The 16,969-nt window shown below is 43.5% G+C and overlaps 1 protein-coding gene across 1 annotated transcript in view; it reads right to left on the bottom strand.

The window, feature by feature from the left end:
• Window positions 1-16,969, bottom strand: part of LOC117520991 (centrosome and spindle pole-associated protein 1-like) — a 143,046-nt gene that overhangs the window by 52,217 nt on the left and 73,860 nt on the right. Inside the window, exons 14-16 of the mRNA XM_034182326.1 lie at window positions 11,919-12,030; window positions 1,130-1,265; window positions 372-500 (exon numbers count right to left, since the gene is read on the bottom strand). Of these exons, the coding sequence (XP_034038217.1) occupies window positions 372-500; window positions 1,130-1,265; window positions 11,919-12,030 (377 nt within the window). The remainder of the gene's footprint in view (window positions 1-371; window positions 501-1,129; window positions 1,266-11,918; window positions 12,031-16,969) is intronic.

The following is a 16,969-nucleotide window of genomic DNA, read 5'->3' as shown; positions in this document are numbered from 1 at the left end:
CAGTGCTGAACTTTATTTCATACCTCTGTTGTGACTGGGCATGCCCAGACTGCTCTGCCTGGTACATGCAGAGGGTTTTTAATGGAAATGCACTGTGATGGGACGTTTAGTCCGATGGGAGAAAAAAATCCGTTATACACAATCTGGTGAAATGAAAAACTATACAAAAACTTTGGGACTTTTGCTTTTGACTGGTGAGTGTGAATATTCAGCTTATACAATAAAGGTTTAGGCGAATTCTACTGTATATAAAAATTTGGGCAGTTACTTACAAAACCTGGTGCTGCATGTATCTACAACTTTCAATTCAATTCCCACACCTAAAGTAGAGGCTCAACATACTGACTGCAAAACACTATTAAAGTATGTACCGCTGAGTCTTTTGCTGTGATCAGGGTGCTCTGCTGTGCTGGATGCCACTGCGACTGTTGCTCTCATCTGCCACAGTTCTGGATTTTTGTAGGCTTCTGCATTCTGCTTGTGCATCCGTGTAAGGTCAGCTGGCCACAAAAAAGAGCAAAAACGCATCAGCCGTGGACATGAGTATGTGTGTAATTATCTGCTTAAAGAAAAAATAAAACTGTGAACAGGCCCTAAATCGCAGATTTGTCTACAATCATTAAATTTGGCCTAGGTGTAGACCATAACACACTATTTTCATTTTTGGAGGGCGCCAAGCCTGGCACTCATTGGGGGCTGCCATATTAGCCAAAGCCAAGATGACGCCCTCTGATCTGCAATTATATCATAACCGAACATCGTAGAACAAGGAATAAAGGCACTTTTTATGGGTTTTGACCTCAAGAATGTTTTGACATTCACGGTCAGGATAACCCCCCTCAGGGCAAATAGAGAGTAACTTTTTTAGCTTTAGGTGTCACATTTGTGCATCTATGACAAAAATCTATATAATGCTTGTTTTTCTGTGTTTTTCAGGTCTGAGAGTTTGTATGTTGCACTGTTTGGATGTTAAAGGTCTGTTGAGCCCATACAGGCCACAGATATTTTCGTTTGACATCATTACAAAATCACATTTATTTCTGTCTTTTTCAAGGATGCAAGTATGGGTTGCTAATATGACTACTTGTTTTATAATGCTTTGTTGACAGCAGGAAACCTCTCGATTTACCAATGAGATTTCCAGATCCGTCTCTGACTGGGGCCCCTCCTCCACTTCGACCCCAGGGCTGATAGTCTTCCAGCTGAGCTTCAAAATGCTCCTGTTCCTCTTTCTCCAGACGCCTGCGTTTTTCTTGTTCCTTGATCTGCAATGATGACAGAAATTATTTTTGACCCTTATGACAAGAATAATTTTTGACAAGAGTACACATGAAGTCTCTTTTTTCCACTTAATCTCCATGAATATTGAGCGATTTTCCAGCCCTTTAACATGAAAATCTTCTAGATGTTATATGTATTTCTCCTTTATTCAAAAACTGCTAAATTAAAAAAAAAATGCACAAACTGTATAATTCCTGAGTGAAAAATAAAGTTTTGGAGTCTTAACATCACAAAAAAGAATAAATAGCCATTCTTGCAAGTGTAGTCTGTATATTTGTTGTCATTTAAGAGAGCAGCTACATTTACAATGCCGCTTCAAATTTTGTGAACCCTTGAGGTTTTACATGTTGGACAATTTTTAGGATATCAAAAAACTAAATGTCAGGCGTTTATTTTAAAATTTCTCAAATAAAAATCTGAAAGCCAACTTTCAAGCAGCACTGTATGCAGAAATGGTCACTGCAATACTGAAATTCAGTCAATCCAAACACATCAAAAACCTCAAGGATTAATGCAACTGTGATTAGAAACAATGGGTTCGAGAGCACTGAGTGCTGTTGATTGTCCAAACCAAAACAAATCCTGGTTGATACTGTAGTTATGGAAACACCTTCATACAGAACAATGAATATTGATCAACACCTGCAGTGAAGATGTTGGTGCCAAAAGCTTTCTGCTAATGCCGAAACAAATATGAGTGTACAGAGATATACACAAGCAGTGGTGGGCACAGATAACCAAAAGGTTAGCTTTGATAACCGTGAATCCACTATCTGAAAAGTTAACTTTTATAAAGCTAAACTGAAAAACCCTTGAAAAAAAATTAGTAGAAGTTACAGCTAAAAGCTAAACCGAGAGAGAGAGAGAGAGAGAGAGAGAGAGAGAGAGAGAGAGAGAGAGAGAGAGAGAGAGAGAGAGAGAGAGAGAGAGAGAGAGAGAGAGAGAGACGTGTCGGAGGAGTCATGCACAGCAAGGCAGTTTTGATTTATATTGATTTATGGTTAAAAATTTAAATAAACTAATTCCGGAGACAGTTTATTGAAATTAGCGTCACTTCTGTCACAACTATATGTTCAGTTCCATTTCATCCCTCCTGACTGCCAGAATGTTCCCTTTGCACATGCGCAGTTTGAGTAATAATACCAAATAGTCACACCTGTGACACCACAGATGACCAATCACAGTGTATATAAGCATACGTCATCCGAGGCTCTGTTCCTTTTTTCTTCACGCAAAGTTCGCTACTGTTGGCGTCTGCCATTTTGTGCTGGATATTTATTGTGGTTTTGCCATCGTTGGACGCACTTTTGCCTTTCCTTTTGGCAGGAGCAGCATTTTTTGCCTTCCTGGGGCTGCGACGGTTCTTGTTGCTGCAGTAGGTGTCTCTTTTATTCACTATTACCGGTAACAGCAGCGTGTTCACCCCCTCTCCCAGTATTGTGCGTGTATACGGACATATATATTGTTCGAGCTACCTGGGTTAGCCTTTGGTCTTTTTGTTGTTTAGTTTTTGCTATTATCGGTGACGGCAGCTTAAGCACCCCTTCTCCTGGTTTTGAGCCTATTTATGTTTAAAGCTAACGGTGTTGGCCTCCTTTTGTTGTTTAGTTTTTGCTAATACCAGTGATGGCAGCATGAGCGCTCCCTCTCCCAGTTTTGAGCCTGGTTACATTGAAAGCTAACTGTGTTAGCCCTTTTTTTTGGCTAGTTTCTGCCATTACCGGTGACGGCAGCATGAGCACCCCCTCTCCCGGTTTGGGCCATGGTGTTTGTGGTTGGTTTGTGTCTTTGGCTACTTCTGGTGACGGCGGCGTGCGCACTCACTTATCCCAGTTTTCTGGCCTGCATTTTGTCACAGCTAACGGAGTTGGTCTCCTGTTTCGCTATTACTAGCGCCCCCTCTCCCGGTGCTGGCATATATTCTGAAGACTGCTAGCTGGGTGGATTCGCCTGTTGAGCGGTCTGAATTATGGACAGCTCCCACTGCTATGCTTGTGGGCTCGCACTTCAAGCAGATGACGGTCATGACCTGTGCCCAGCTTATCTTGGGCTTGACCACCTGACAGAAGCGCTGTCAGAACATCCTTGTATGAACTGCAGTTACATGCCTCGTACTGTGAGAGTGACTCAGCTGGAACAGGTGCACCATCAACAAGAGGCCGACCAGCTCCCGCCTTCGGTGCAGGTGACTGCGCCCAGGCGTTTCCATGTGTCAGGGTGAGGTCACTGCTACCGTGGCTCCTCCTAAGAAGAAGCGAGTCAAAGCCGATCAAGGCCTTGCCACAAGGGTAGAGCAGCTGTCTGCAGGGACCCTCGAGCCTTATCATGTCTGTCAGCGGACGGTCGACCATTGGCCTCTATGAATGAGTCCGCCAGGGCTAGTTTGGACCGCATGACAGCGGTTGTCCCGGCGGTAGCCTCGCTTATTGTGTCTCCTGAGGAGGCTCTACGCAGCAAGGCTGGATGCCCACGGACTCAGTGCCGTGTGACCGACGTCCTTCTTTGCAAGGCTTATAATGCAGGAGTGCATGCTGACCGGTTGGGTAATTCCCTGGTGCACCTCCTGTTTGCAGTTTCTGCATCGCTGTGGCAAGTGTAGTAGGATTACATGACACTGCGTTGCAGGCTTTTTCCCTAATGTCAAGGAAGCTTGGCCGAGTTATGTCTTTCCTTGTTCAGGCTCGTCGGCAGGTTTGGCTGGCGCAGTCTACCCTGACTGAGGCATGTAAAAGGACCCTCCATGGTGTTCCTGTGGAGCCAGGTGAGCTGTTTGGCCCGGCTGCCCTGGATGCACTGGAGCGAAAGATCCAGGCACAGCAGACTAGGCAGCATCTCTCTGGCCTCAACAGGACTGTGCCCCCGCAGCATTTGAGGCGTTCATCTGTTGGCCATGAGGTGCAGCCACCCCCGCCTCATCAGCGGGGCTATCAGCGGAGGCCGGGTGATGGTTTTCATGAGGAGGTGAGGCCACCGGGCTGGCAGTCGGATGGTTTTCCCATCAGCAGCTCGACTACTGGGCTGCTCACACTGTGGATCCGTGGGTGGTTGCTACTCCGATGCCAGCAACACATCTTGGACCTGGTCAAGGTGACTTTGACTGCTGACCCGGTGAAAGCCCGAGTACAAGACCAGGAGCTCTCCGCCCTCTTGGCCAAGGGTGCTATCGAGAAGGTGGATCCTCTGCAGCAACCCAGAGGCTACTATTCAACATATTTCCTCATATCGAAAAAGACTGGCGGGTTTCGTCCCATTTTAGATCTGCAGGGACTCAATCATTGTTTGAAGGTGCTGCCGTTTCGCATGTTGACCACGGCGGGAGGTCCTTCAAACTGTGGCAAGGGGAGAGTGGTTTACATCAATAGATCTGACCAATGCCTATTTTCATGTACCTACTGCGGCAGACCACCGCCGCTTTCTGAGGTTTGCCTAGCAAGGTTGCCATTGGCAGTTTCGGGTGCTCCCGTTTGGCCTCTCCCTTTCTCCAAGGGTGTTTACTCGATGTGTAAAGGCAGCTCTCGCCCCGCTGCAAGCATGCGGAATGTAGATTCTGCTGTATCTCAACGATTGGCTTTTGGGCGCCCCATCTCGAGTGCATGCATCTCTGGATATGCGTCGGCTGCTTGCTCCCGCGTCCCAGTTGGGTCTCAAGGTCAACCTGGAGAAGACTTACCTTACTCCTTCTCAGACCACTGTTGTTCTTGGGGTGGCCTTGGATTCAACTTCCATGGAGGCTCATCCATCCATCCGCAGGATAGACGATATCCTCCAGTTGGTCAGTTGGTTCCAACTAGGCAGGCGGTTTCCATACATCGCCTTCCTGCGACTTCTCGGCAAACTGACGTCAGTCACTCGCGTTGTGCTGTTGGCCTTGCTTTCATTACACTCTGTGCAGAGGTGGCTCAACAGCTTTCATCTGGACCCCCAACTGCACAGACATCGCAAGCTCACGGTGATGTGGTTGTGCCTCCGGGCCCTGGCTCCTTGGAGGAACAAGGCTTATTTGTCCAGGGGCATTCCGATGGGGCTTGTGGTGTACCACAGAGAGGTGGTCACCACGGATGCCAGTTCCACGGGATGGAGCGCAGTCTGGCAGCACAGAGCGGTTCAATTGCTCTGGAGCCGAAGGGATCGCTTGAGACATATCAATGTGCTGGAGCTATGGGCAGTACATCTAGCTCTGAGGCACTTTCTTCCCCACCTGGAGGGGAGTCACGTTCTGGTACGGTTGGACAACACCTCTGTTGTCTACCACATCAACCATCAAGGGGGCACCAGATCGGCTCGTCTTCTGAAAGTCTCCAGAGATCTACTGGAATGGGCCTTTCCTCGTCTGTCCACTCTGCGGGCAGAGTATCTACCGGGAGAGCAGAACCGAGCTGCGGACGCACTCTTTCATCAGGAACCTGCTCCAGGGGAGTGGTGTCTTCACGCCGATGTGGTGAGCATGATCTGGGACCTCTATGGTCGCGCAGAGGTGGATCTGTTCACGATGGAAGTGTCGACTCATTGCCCTCTGTGGTTTTCCCTTACAGGGGTGTTGGGTGTGTTGGGTCAGGACGCGTTTGCTCATCCGTGGCCCAAGGTGCTCCTGTACTCTTTTCCTCCTCTTCCATTGATTTGGCCCACTCTACAGAGGATTCTCAGGTGTGGGCCACAGACTGCTGCTGGTAGCTCCATCCTGGCCCATGCGTGGATGGTTTCCATTGCTACGGAGTTTATGTTGAGGCGACCCATAATGTCTTCCACCCAGGAGCGATCTCTCTCAGTTGGGGGGGACGAATATGGCAACCGATCCTCAATGCCTGAACCTGTGGGTGTGGCCACTGGATGCCAGGGGTCAAGACTGACTGGGCTCGCTGATCCTGTCAGGCGTACTGTTTTGTCTGCCAGGACACCTTCTACCCGGCAGCAATATGACAACAGGTGGCGACTATTTCGTCAGTGGTGTTCTGCCCGCAGTGAGGATCCAGTCACCTGTTCCGTTTCTACTATTCTGGATTGTCTCCAATCTGTCCTTGATGAGGGCCGCTCTCCCTCGACACTGAAGGTATATGTAGCAGCTATTTCCTGTTACCATACTAGAGTGGATGGTTGTTCAGTTGGAAGCCATCATCTAGTTTCTCTTTTTCTGTGTGGTGCTCGTAGGTTGCATCCACCGGCTGCCCCATGTGCACCGGCCTGGGATCTGACCCTGGTTCTCGAAGCACTTTGTCGTCCTCTGTTCGAGCCTTTGGCAGAGACGGACCTCAAGTGGCTCTCGGGTAAGGCTCACTCTACCAGGAGTGTCTCTGCTTCCTGGGCAGCTCCGCTGGATGCCATCTGCGCTGCGGCATCATGGGCTTCCCCAAGTACGTTCACTCATTTCTACAATGTCAATGTGGCCGACCCTCATCCTTTGGGTCGTGTGCTCCCGTCGGGGTCCTCTGGGTCTCCTCTGTGAGGTAGGTGCTCAGGATTCCTCGTGACATTGTTGGTATTAGTCATTCAGTGCTTTCAGCACCGCCCTCTGGCGGTCAGGAGGGATGAAATGGAATGAAGGTTACGTATGTAACCACGGTTCTATGAATCCCGGATGACCGCTAGAGATTCTCTGTCACTCGGAATCTCAGCGTTGCGCGAGTAGATTCTGTAGGAACAGAGCCTCGGATGACGTATGCTTATATACACTGTAATTGGTCATCCGTGGTGTCACAGGTGTGACTATTTTGGTGTCATCACTCGAACTGCGCATGCACGAAGAGATCATTCAGTGCTTTCAGCGCTGCACTCTGGTGGTCATCCAGCATTCATAGAACCGCGGTTACATATGTAACCTTTGTTTTAAAGTAATGCACTAATTTTGAAGGTCTTAGCTTTTACAGACACATCAGTGGTTGGTCGGTTTATAAAAACCAACACACAAGTTACTGTAACGTGTGTGTTGGTTTTTACAAATAAGTCTGTATTTGTAATACGTCACTTTTTTCATTTGTAAAAAAAAAAGAAGGGAATTTGAAAACTGAAAACTGTGATTCAGCAAATGTGTGGCAATTGGTATTCACACTGCCATTTACTGGATGGGGGTGTGAATACCAACTGCCACACATTTGCTATACATGCTGAATCACTTTTCAGTTTCAAATTGCCTTTTTTACAAATAAAAAATTACATTTTTACAAATACAGATTTATTTGTAAAAATCCAACACACGTTAATGTAACGTGTGTTGGTTTGTTTGTATAAACCCACCAGCCACTGATGACAGGAAGCTTCATTCTCCCATAATGCCTTTTGGCATGTGTGTCTATAAACACTAAAACCTACAAAATTAGTGCATTACTTTAAAACTAAAACATATAGCTGTAAAAATGACAGAGGTGGCATTAATTTCAAAAACCTGTACAGAATTAGTTTGTTTAAAATTTTAACCATAAGTCAAAACTACCTTGCCATGCATGACTCCGCTGACACGTCTGCATGACCGTATGGCTGTGAAAATAAATGATTTTTATTTTCTTCTCTTCTTTTGTCTCTAGTAGCCAGCTCTCCTCTGCTGGCAGAGGACTGAGCTCTACCTCTCATAGCTGTCTGTCTGCTCCATAACACGAAACAGGTATGAACTAAAATGTATGATTTCAGGGTTTACAAATATTGTTAATTGTTAAGCTTTATTCACTATGCCCACAAGAAGATATTAGTGGTCTAAAAGTTAACAGAACTAAATTTAGCGGAAGTTAACTGGTCTGCTGATGGTTGTCAAAGTTAGTTGAAAAGCTAATCAGCTAAAAAGTTAGCTTAGCTAATTAGTAGTAAACGGATTAGCAGAACTGTGCCCACCACTGTACACAAGTGTGTCTGAAAAAATTAATGTCATTTTTTTTTTTTTGGGGGGGGGGGGGGGGGGGGATTTCAGAGTGAAAATTTATATCAGTTATGAAGAATACAAACAACTGGATAAATCCTTCTCTATACCACATCATCATGAAGCTGCATAACTGGTGATGCAAAATTTAGAACTTGCATTATGCACAACATTTTATTTTAATTTTGATAATTACAGCCTACAACTCCAAAAAATACAAAATGCATATCTCAAAATATTTTACTTCAAGTCACTATTTATGCAGTATGAATACCACAGACTAATCGCCTCCATGTTATGCCGTACTGATGCAGGATGCAGGAATTCATTCAAAAGGAGCTGCAACGAAGTACTGAGTGCATAAATGAACATACTTGTCAGAAGTTAGATTAGATAAGTTGGGACTCCGGCGAGAGCGGTCACATCTCCTCCTCTCTTTCTGTGTTTCTCTATCTCTGCCCCAACCTTCAAAAGTCCCAACATTACCAGACTGTGAATTCTTCAAACTATATTTGGAATAACCATGGAATTGATCAGCTGCTCTCTCAACACTACTGACACCATCTTTTCAAAAAGGAAATCAGGACTGTGGGACCCTGCATGCCCAGATGGAACCTATCCTGCGGGCTATGGTCTCGACACCTGGGAGAGGTGTTTAGCACCACTCTCTGTGGAAGACGTTGAGGATTTATTCTTATTTGATTTTGTGGCAGGGGGGCTTTTGGTGATTAGGTGGTGCCCTGACCTACTGGAAAATTGGCAAGATGGCTGCTACTAAAACCACAACCCCACACCTGTCTGTCATGATTAGTGAGGTGGGCAAGGCGGTACAATCTCAGACTGTGTTAACTCTTGAACTTAAATGCAAATTGGAAAATCATCTCATAGCAAATGTCTGCCTTGCAAAGGAATTGATGTTGGAGACCAGTGAATAGTCACAATATGGATATGGACAGTTAAAGAGAGGCCGTATTGGAACTCTGTGCTTCTCTGCCTAACCCAAACATGGCAGCCTTATCAGCTACCGAAGGTTAAAATGCCCCATTTGTTTTCCTCCAGAAGGATTTCAACAGCCTTGGTGAAGCATCTGGCTCCTTTTCATTTGCCCTCCCCTACAGTCTGCGGTCATCAAGACCACTCCAGAATCTACGCATACATGGACAGAGACTGATATGAACTCATCTGCACATGACGCACGCCCCCTCCACCCATACCCCCCCCCCTTGTGTTTCTGTCTCCACCCCCACACCCCCCCACCCCTACCCCAGCCTCCACTATGCCACGACCCCTGAGATTGGCTGCGCGGCGGAAATGCTGCTACAGCCCCAACACACTCATTGCCTCAATTCAGATCGGACCCGGCGCCACGAGGGGGCATTTGGGGGCGACGTCACCTCACGTCATCAACCTCTCCCCCTCGGATATGAGAATTATCAAAAATAAAAATAAAAAAGAAAGAAAAAGAAATACTGGAAAATATAGCGCCTCGCAGTTTCGCAGATTTTTTTAGTCCAATTTTGCATGCTTTTTTTTTTTTTTTAAAAACAGCGCATTGTGCTCTGCGTCCTCATCAAGCAGGCCGGTGTTCTGTCGAGATGGCGGGACACCTGTTGTGGCACTGCAAAGACAGAGCACGCGCATTGTGTTCTGCATGTCTGTTTATAAGAATCTTCTCGCCCAGAAAAAAAAAAAGAGCACCAACAACTACCCATAACTGTGCTCTTCACTCAGAAAAAGACACCTGCAGCGAGGTGTGAGTGGAAAAAGGCGCGACAGTGGAGCGGAGCCAGGACGAAGAGGCGCGATCAGAGGAACTGTGAAATACTGGTCAGTCACTATTAATAATTTCTTATGTGTCCCTAACCCTCGTAGGTTGATCGTTAAAATTAAATTCGTTAGTTCTAAAAGCCATCATAATTATTTATAGGAAAACGTTCTATTTTTATTTCTCAAACAAATGTTTGGGCCTGAAAACAGGTTGGTCTTAGTTTTCTACTAAGGTTTGAACTTTGAGAGTGTTTACACAGGAGAGAAAAGTGAGAAAATGTTAATGCCTGTTTGAGAAAAGTGTATAGTGTGCAGTGAGAGGTTTTACAGCCTTAAAACGTCTATAATAATTGTAAAAAAAATAACGATGACTACTTCACGGATTTCGCCTATTGCGGGCTATTTTTAGAACGTAACTCCCGCGATAAACGAGGGACCACTGTATATCTACATGAAAGGTTTACGTGGGGTTAATCTACTGTCTCGTGTCGTTTCTCAGATCAGTTGTTGGTTTGGTTTTGTGGTATGCAGGAGATCACTTGACCGAGGGTCTATACGTTCAAATAATAATTAAAAAATACTGTCATCAGTCTTTACTCTTAGTCTCTTACAACGGTGTATCCTAAATACGAGGTCTATTAGAAAAGTATCCGACCTCATTATTTTTTTCAAAAACCATATGGATTTGAATCACGTGTGATTGCGTCAGACAAGCTTGAACCCTCGTGCGCATGCTTCGCGCGTCGCAGCAGTGCCGCATGGCGCACAGCAATGCCGTGATGAAGCCTCACGGGACATGTTCTGGCATGTCCAGGCACATCCACAATTTCTCGGATAATCACTCGATGGAAAAACCACCGACAGCTGTCTGAACGCCATCTCAAAGCCGTCCTGTGAGACCAAAACGGAGGTGGTTTTGTCTCGCTCCAGTAGCAAATCCATCGTGACGCGCAAAGCCTCCGCTCGGCTTTCCATGACAAAATCTCTTGTTAAAAGTGAAATCTGCCAGAAAATGGTTGATGTCCAGCTCTTGTGATAACCAGAGAAATGGCACACGATGGTCACGGATCCAGACAGCCATCCGTTTAGAAATGAAATGGTCGTTCAGCCTGTCGATGGCGGCTTCGGAGCGCGGCGCGCACCACAGCCACTGGGGGCCATCCTTAAAGTGACAGTAACACTCCTTATTCTCTACCAAGCCCGTAACATTTTCACCGAAAGCCAGAAAAAATTTTCTAATGGTTTCCAGCTGCCAGTCTCTAATAGTTTCTGAAAAAATTCTGATGGAAAAAAAGCCCAAATCATTCCACCATTTCCTGACAATGAAAATCCGCCGAGGGGGCTGGACCACTCCTCACTCAAAGCCTGCTCACAGGTGAATGACGCAACCGACAGGCGTGGAAAAACTCACGCATGCGCACGAGGGTTCAAGCTTGTCTGACGCAATCACACGTGATTCAAATCCATATGGTTTTTGAAAAAAATAATAAGGTCAGATACTTTTCTAATAGACCTCGTACACGAGCTTTCCAGGAGCGCACCCAATTCATTACGCATGCTCAGAGGCAGGTACCCTCTGGTGCGCACTTTTTTTGTAGGGTGGGCGCGACCCTGCCCCGTGATAAACTCATTGCCCCCTTAATATTTTTTTTCTGGCGCCGGGCCTGATTCGGATGAAGGACTGTTTCAAAGCTTAGCGTACATAAACAAATCAAATGTATATGTGCAGTTGTTTTAATTCTGATGTGTGCCATTGTTATGTTCAACTAGTAATAATTGTGGATTAATTTCTGTATTTTTGTTTGAGGTAATTGCGTGTGAAGATGAATTGCCCTTTTAGGGGTCAATAAAGTTGTTTAAATCTTGAATCTTCTGAAATATTCTACAATTTTGAGATATGCATTTTCTATTTTTTGGAGTTGTTGGCTGTAGTTGCCAAAACTAAAATAAAAAGTTTAGCTTCTATGTACTCAAACTACAATATACACACACACAGGTGTGTGTGTGTGTGTGTGTGTGTGGGTAGGACCTGCTGTTTAAGAGCGTCAGCATAGCTCAAAATCCCCTCCTTCACTGATCTGGAGCTTTCTGAAGGCAAAGTCTCAACTCCAGAACCTGCAGCAGCCACCTCGGAGCTTGGCCTGTGAATTGAGAATTACACCATAAATATCACCTCAGTCACGAGATCACCTTGAAATTCCTGGTCAGCCAAGGTTGTGATCATTTTATTCATATTACTATTGTTTAGTCTGTCATAGGAGCTTGCTCTACAAAGACCAGCGTACTGTGTACTGCAGAAAGAGCCCATTACAAGGCCATGGACAATACAGACAAGCATGTTGTATTTCATAACTTTGGTTTAGCACCCTTGTTGCTTGCTCTCTCTGTGACAGGGTTTTTGAGCTCTTTGGCAATAAATAACCATGACAAGAATGTTATTGAAACACCTCCAGATGTAGGGCATGGTAGTCTACGTTGATTTTAAGATAAAGTGACACCCCCAGGCATTTTTGAGTAAAAGTTAGCAAACAACTTTTTCTAAATGTATTTTTTGTGCTGAATCCATTTTTGCTGTTTGCCAAGCTGTACCTCCCCTGTGGAACCCAGTAGGGGGCACTTTTTGTAAAAAAGTGACGTTTGATTATTTTGAGTATAAAACCTGTACATCTTCAAAAAGTGAAATTGCAGAAAGTTGCATATATCCTTTAGCTAGATTAGTACCAAATTTGGCTTTAATTGGATGAAAAGAACTCTCAAAAACAGACCTTGAGGTAATGTACAACTAACAAATTTCCATGATAAAATAAAGATTGTAGCCAAAATTAATGGTCTCAGTGAGTTTACTGGCCATCCCTTAATGTCTACTTGCCAGAATATATGCCACATTGTCATCTGGAATAAACAAGTCACTAGACTGTATAGCCCAAGTCAGAATCACCAAAATGTGTACTGGAGGCATGAAGGTCTTCAGGCGTTTCTGAGTGAGCAAATAGACTTTTGGCAAAAGTTGGAAGTGGACTTTTCTAAGGGTATTTTTTCTGCTGAATCAATTTTTGCAGTTTGCCAAGCTGTAACTCTTATGTGTATCTCAACAGAACGGCCACCTAATAGGCTAATACTGTATTTATACAGCAGATATCTCAGTTCTGCTAAAAAAAAAAAAAAAAAACTGTTTATATTGTGATATAAGATTTATTGGGTACAGGAAAAAAACAATTAAAACACATCAGACATACAGTATCCTACAACATTCCTGGTGAACACTGACCTTTTATTTTGTACATACACAAAAGAACATTAATATCATGCTGGAGGCAGCAATATACCATATATGCAACCAATCTTTCTTAGAAAATATTTTGCATAAATAAACCAAAATAAACATTTAGTTAGATGAAATTGCAATCTTTAAACTAGTTGTATATCCACATGGACATGTAAATGATGAAGAGTAAATAATGTAATTTAACTAGGACAATGGTTGAACATATTAACATAAAACTAAATAATGGTGAGCGAGATTCTCAAATATGATCTCGTCACCAAATAAAAATCAATTTAAAACCCACAGTTTCACAACACTAAACAGAATGTTATATCATGCCCTGGAAAATGCTCTTATTCAGTTCAGTAATTGCTACATTCTGCATCACTTGAATTGCACTTACATGCTGCAGAGAAACGCAGACGAGATCTTTTACACTTACATCGTGCAGTTATACAGCTTGAGGTACAACTGCAGCTGATCAATTCCAAACAATAGTCTGGGACTATATTCATTTTGCTGGTGACCCCCACTTTTTTCACTTTATTTTATAGTATAAGATGTAATCTTAGTATTCAATCAATCAATCAATCAACTTTTTTCTTGTATAGCGCCAAATCACAACAAACAGTTGCCCCAAGGCGCTCCACATTGCAAGGCAAGGCCATACAATAATTATGAAACACAGTCTACGTCTAAAGCAACATAACCAAGGGATGGTCCAGGGTCACCCGATCCAGCCCTAACTATAAGCCTTAGCGAAAAGGAAAGTTTTAAGCCTAATCTTAAAAGTAGAGAGGGTATCTGTCTCCCTGATCTGAATTGGGAGCTGGTTCCACAGGAGAGGAGCCTGAAAGCTGAAGGCTCTGCCTCCCATTCTACTCTTACAAACCCTAGGAACTACAAGTAAGCCCGCAGTCTGAGAGCGAAGCGCTCTAATGGGGTAATATGGTACTACGAGGTCCCTAAGATAAGATGGGACCTGATTATTCAAAACCTTATAAGTAAGAAGAAGAATTTTAAATTATATTCTAGCATTAACAGGAAGCCAATGAAGGGAGGCCAACACGGGTGAGATATGCTCTCTCCTGCTAGTCCCCGTCAGTACTCTAGCTGCAGCATTCTGAACCAACTGAAGGCTTTTTAGGGAACTTTTAGGACAACCTGATAATAATGAATTACAATAGTCCAGCCTAGAGGAAACAAATGCATGAATTAGTTTTTCAGCATCACTCTGAGACAAGACCTTTCTGATTTTAGAGATATTGCGTAAATGCAAAAAGGCAGTCCTACATATTTGTTTAATATGCGCTTTGAATGACATATCCTGATCAAAAATAACTCCAAGATTTCTCACAGTATTACTAGAGAACAGGGAAATGCCATCCAGAGTAACGATCTGGTTAGACACCATGCTTCTAAGATTTGTGGGGCCAAGTACAATAACTTCAGTTTTATCTGAGTTTAAAAGCAGGAAATTAGAGGTCATCCATGTCTTTATGTCTGTAAGACAATCCTGCAGTTTAGCTAATTGGTGCGTATCCTCTGGCTTCATGGATAGATAAAGCTGGGTATCATCTGCGTAACAATGAAAATTTAAGCAATACCGTCTAATAATACTGCCCAAGGGAAGCATGTATAAAGTGAATAAAATTGGTCCTAGCACAGAACCTTGTGGAACTCCATAATTAACTTTAGTCTGTGAAGAAGATTCCCCATTTACATGAACAAACTGTAATCTATTAGACAAATATGATTCAAACCACCGCAGCGCAATGCCTTTAATACCTATGACATGCTCTAATCTCTGTAATAAAATTTTATGGTCAACAGTATCAAAAGCAGCACTGAGGTCCAACAGAACAAGCACAGAGATAAGTCCACTGTCCGAAGCCATAAGAAGATCATTTGTAACCTTCACTAATGCTGTTTCTGTACTATGATGAATTCTAAAACCTGACTGAAACTCTTCAAATAGACCATTCCTCTGCAGGTGATCAGTTAGCTGTTTTACAACTACCCTCTCAAGAATCTTTGAGAGAAAAGGAAGGTTGGAGATTGGCCTATAATTAGCTAAGATAGCTGGGTCAAGTGATGGCTTTTTAAGTAATGGTTTAATTACTGCCACCTTAAAGACCTGTGGTACATAACCAACTAACAAAGATAGATTGATCATATTTAAGATTGAAGCATTAAATAATGGTAGGACTTCCTTGAGCAGCCTGGCAGGAATGGGGTCTAATAAGCATGTTGATGGTTTGGATGAAGTAACTAATGAAAATAACTCAGACAGAACAATCGGAGAGAAAGAGTCTAACCAAATACCAGCATCACTGAAAGCAGCCAAAGATAACGATACATCTTTGGGATGGTTATGAGTAATTTTTTCTCTAATAGTCAAAATTGTGTTAGCAAAGAAAGTCATGAAGTCATTACTAGTTAAAGTTAATGGAATACTCAGCTCAATAGAGCTCTGACTCTGTCAGCCTGGCTACAGTGCTGAAAAGAAACCTGGGGTTGTTCTTATTTTCTTCAATTAGTGATGAGTAGAAAGATGTCCTAGCTTCACAAAGGGCTTTCTTATAGAGCAACAAACTCTTTTTCCAGGCTAAGTGAAGATCTTCTAAATTAGTGAGACGCCATTTCCTCTCCAACTTACGGGTTATCTGCTTTAAGCTACGAGTTTGTGAGTTATACCACGGAGTCAGACACTTCTGATTTAAAGCTCTCTTTTTCAGAGGAGCTACAGCATCCAAAGTTGTCTTCAATGAGGATGTAAAACTATTGACAAGATACTCTAACTCCCTTACAGAGTTTAGGTAGCTACTCTGCTCTGTGTTGGTATATGACATTAGAGAACATAAAGAAGGAATCATATCCTTAAACCTAGTTACAGCGCTTTCTGAAAGACTTCTAGTGTAATGAAACTTATTCCCCACTGCAGGGTAGTCCATCAGGGTAAATGTAAATGTTATTAAAAAATGATCAGACAAAAGGGAGTTTTCAGGGAATACTGTTAAGTCTTCTATTTCCATACCATAAGTCAGAACAAGATCTAAATATGATTAAAGTGGTGGGTGGACTCATTTACTTTTTGAGCAAAGCCGATAGAGTCTAATAATAGATTAAATGCAGTGTTGAGGCTGTCATTCTCAGCATCTGTGTGGATGTTAAAATCGCCCACTATAATTATCTTATCTGAGCTAAGCACTAAGTCAGACAAAAGGTCTGAAAATTCACAGAGAAACTCACAGTAACGACCAGGTGGACGATAGATAATAACAAATAAAACTGGTTTTTGGGACTTCCAATTTGGATGGACAAGACTAAGAGACAAGCTTTCAAATGAATTAAAGCTCTGTCTAGGTTTTTGATTAATTAATAAGCTGGAATGGAAGATTGCTGCTAATCCTCCGCCCCGGCCCGTGCTACGAGCATTCTGACAGTTAGTGTGACTTGGGGGTGTGACTCATTTAAACTAACATATTCATCCTGCTGTAACCAAGTTTCTGTTAGGCAGAATAAATCAATACGTTGATCAATTATTATATCATTTACCAACAGGGACTTAGAAGAAAGAGACCTAATGTTTAATAGACCACATTTAACTGTTTTAGTCTGTGGTGCAATTGAAGGTGCTATATTATTTTTTCTTTTTGAATTTTTATGCTTAAATAGATTTTTGCTAGTTATTGGTGGTCTGGGAGCAGGCACCGTCTCTACGGGGATGGGGTAATAGGGGGATGGCAGGGGGAGAGAAGCTGCAGAGAGGTGTATAAGACCACAGCTCTGCCTCCTGGTCCCAACGCTAGACA

The sequence above is a fragment of the Thalassophryne amazonica genome, chromosome 11 (genome assembly GCF_902500255.1).
Source record: "Thalassophryne amazonica chromosome 11, fThaAma1.1, whole genome shotgun sequence".
Lineage (NCBI taxonomy): Eukaryota > Metazoa > Chordata > Actinopteri > Batrachoidiformes > Batrachoididae > Thalassophryne > Thalassophryne amazonica.
Note: the sequence above shows the minus strand (reverse complement) of the source record. Positions and strands in the feature narration are given on the sequence as shown.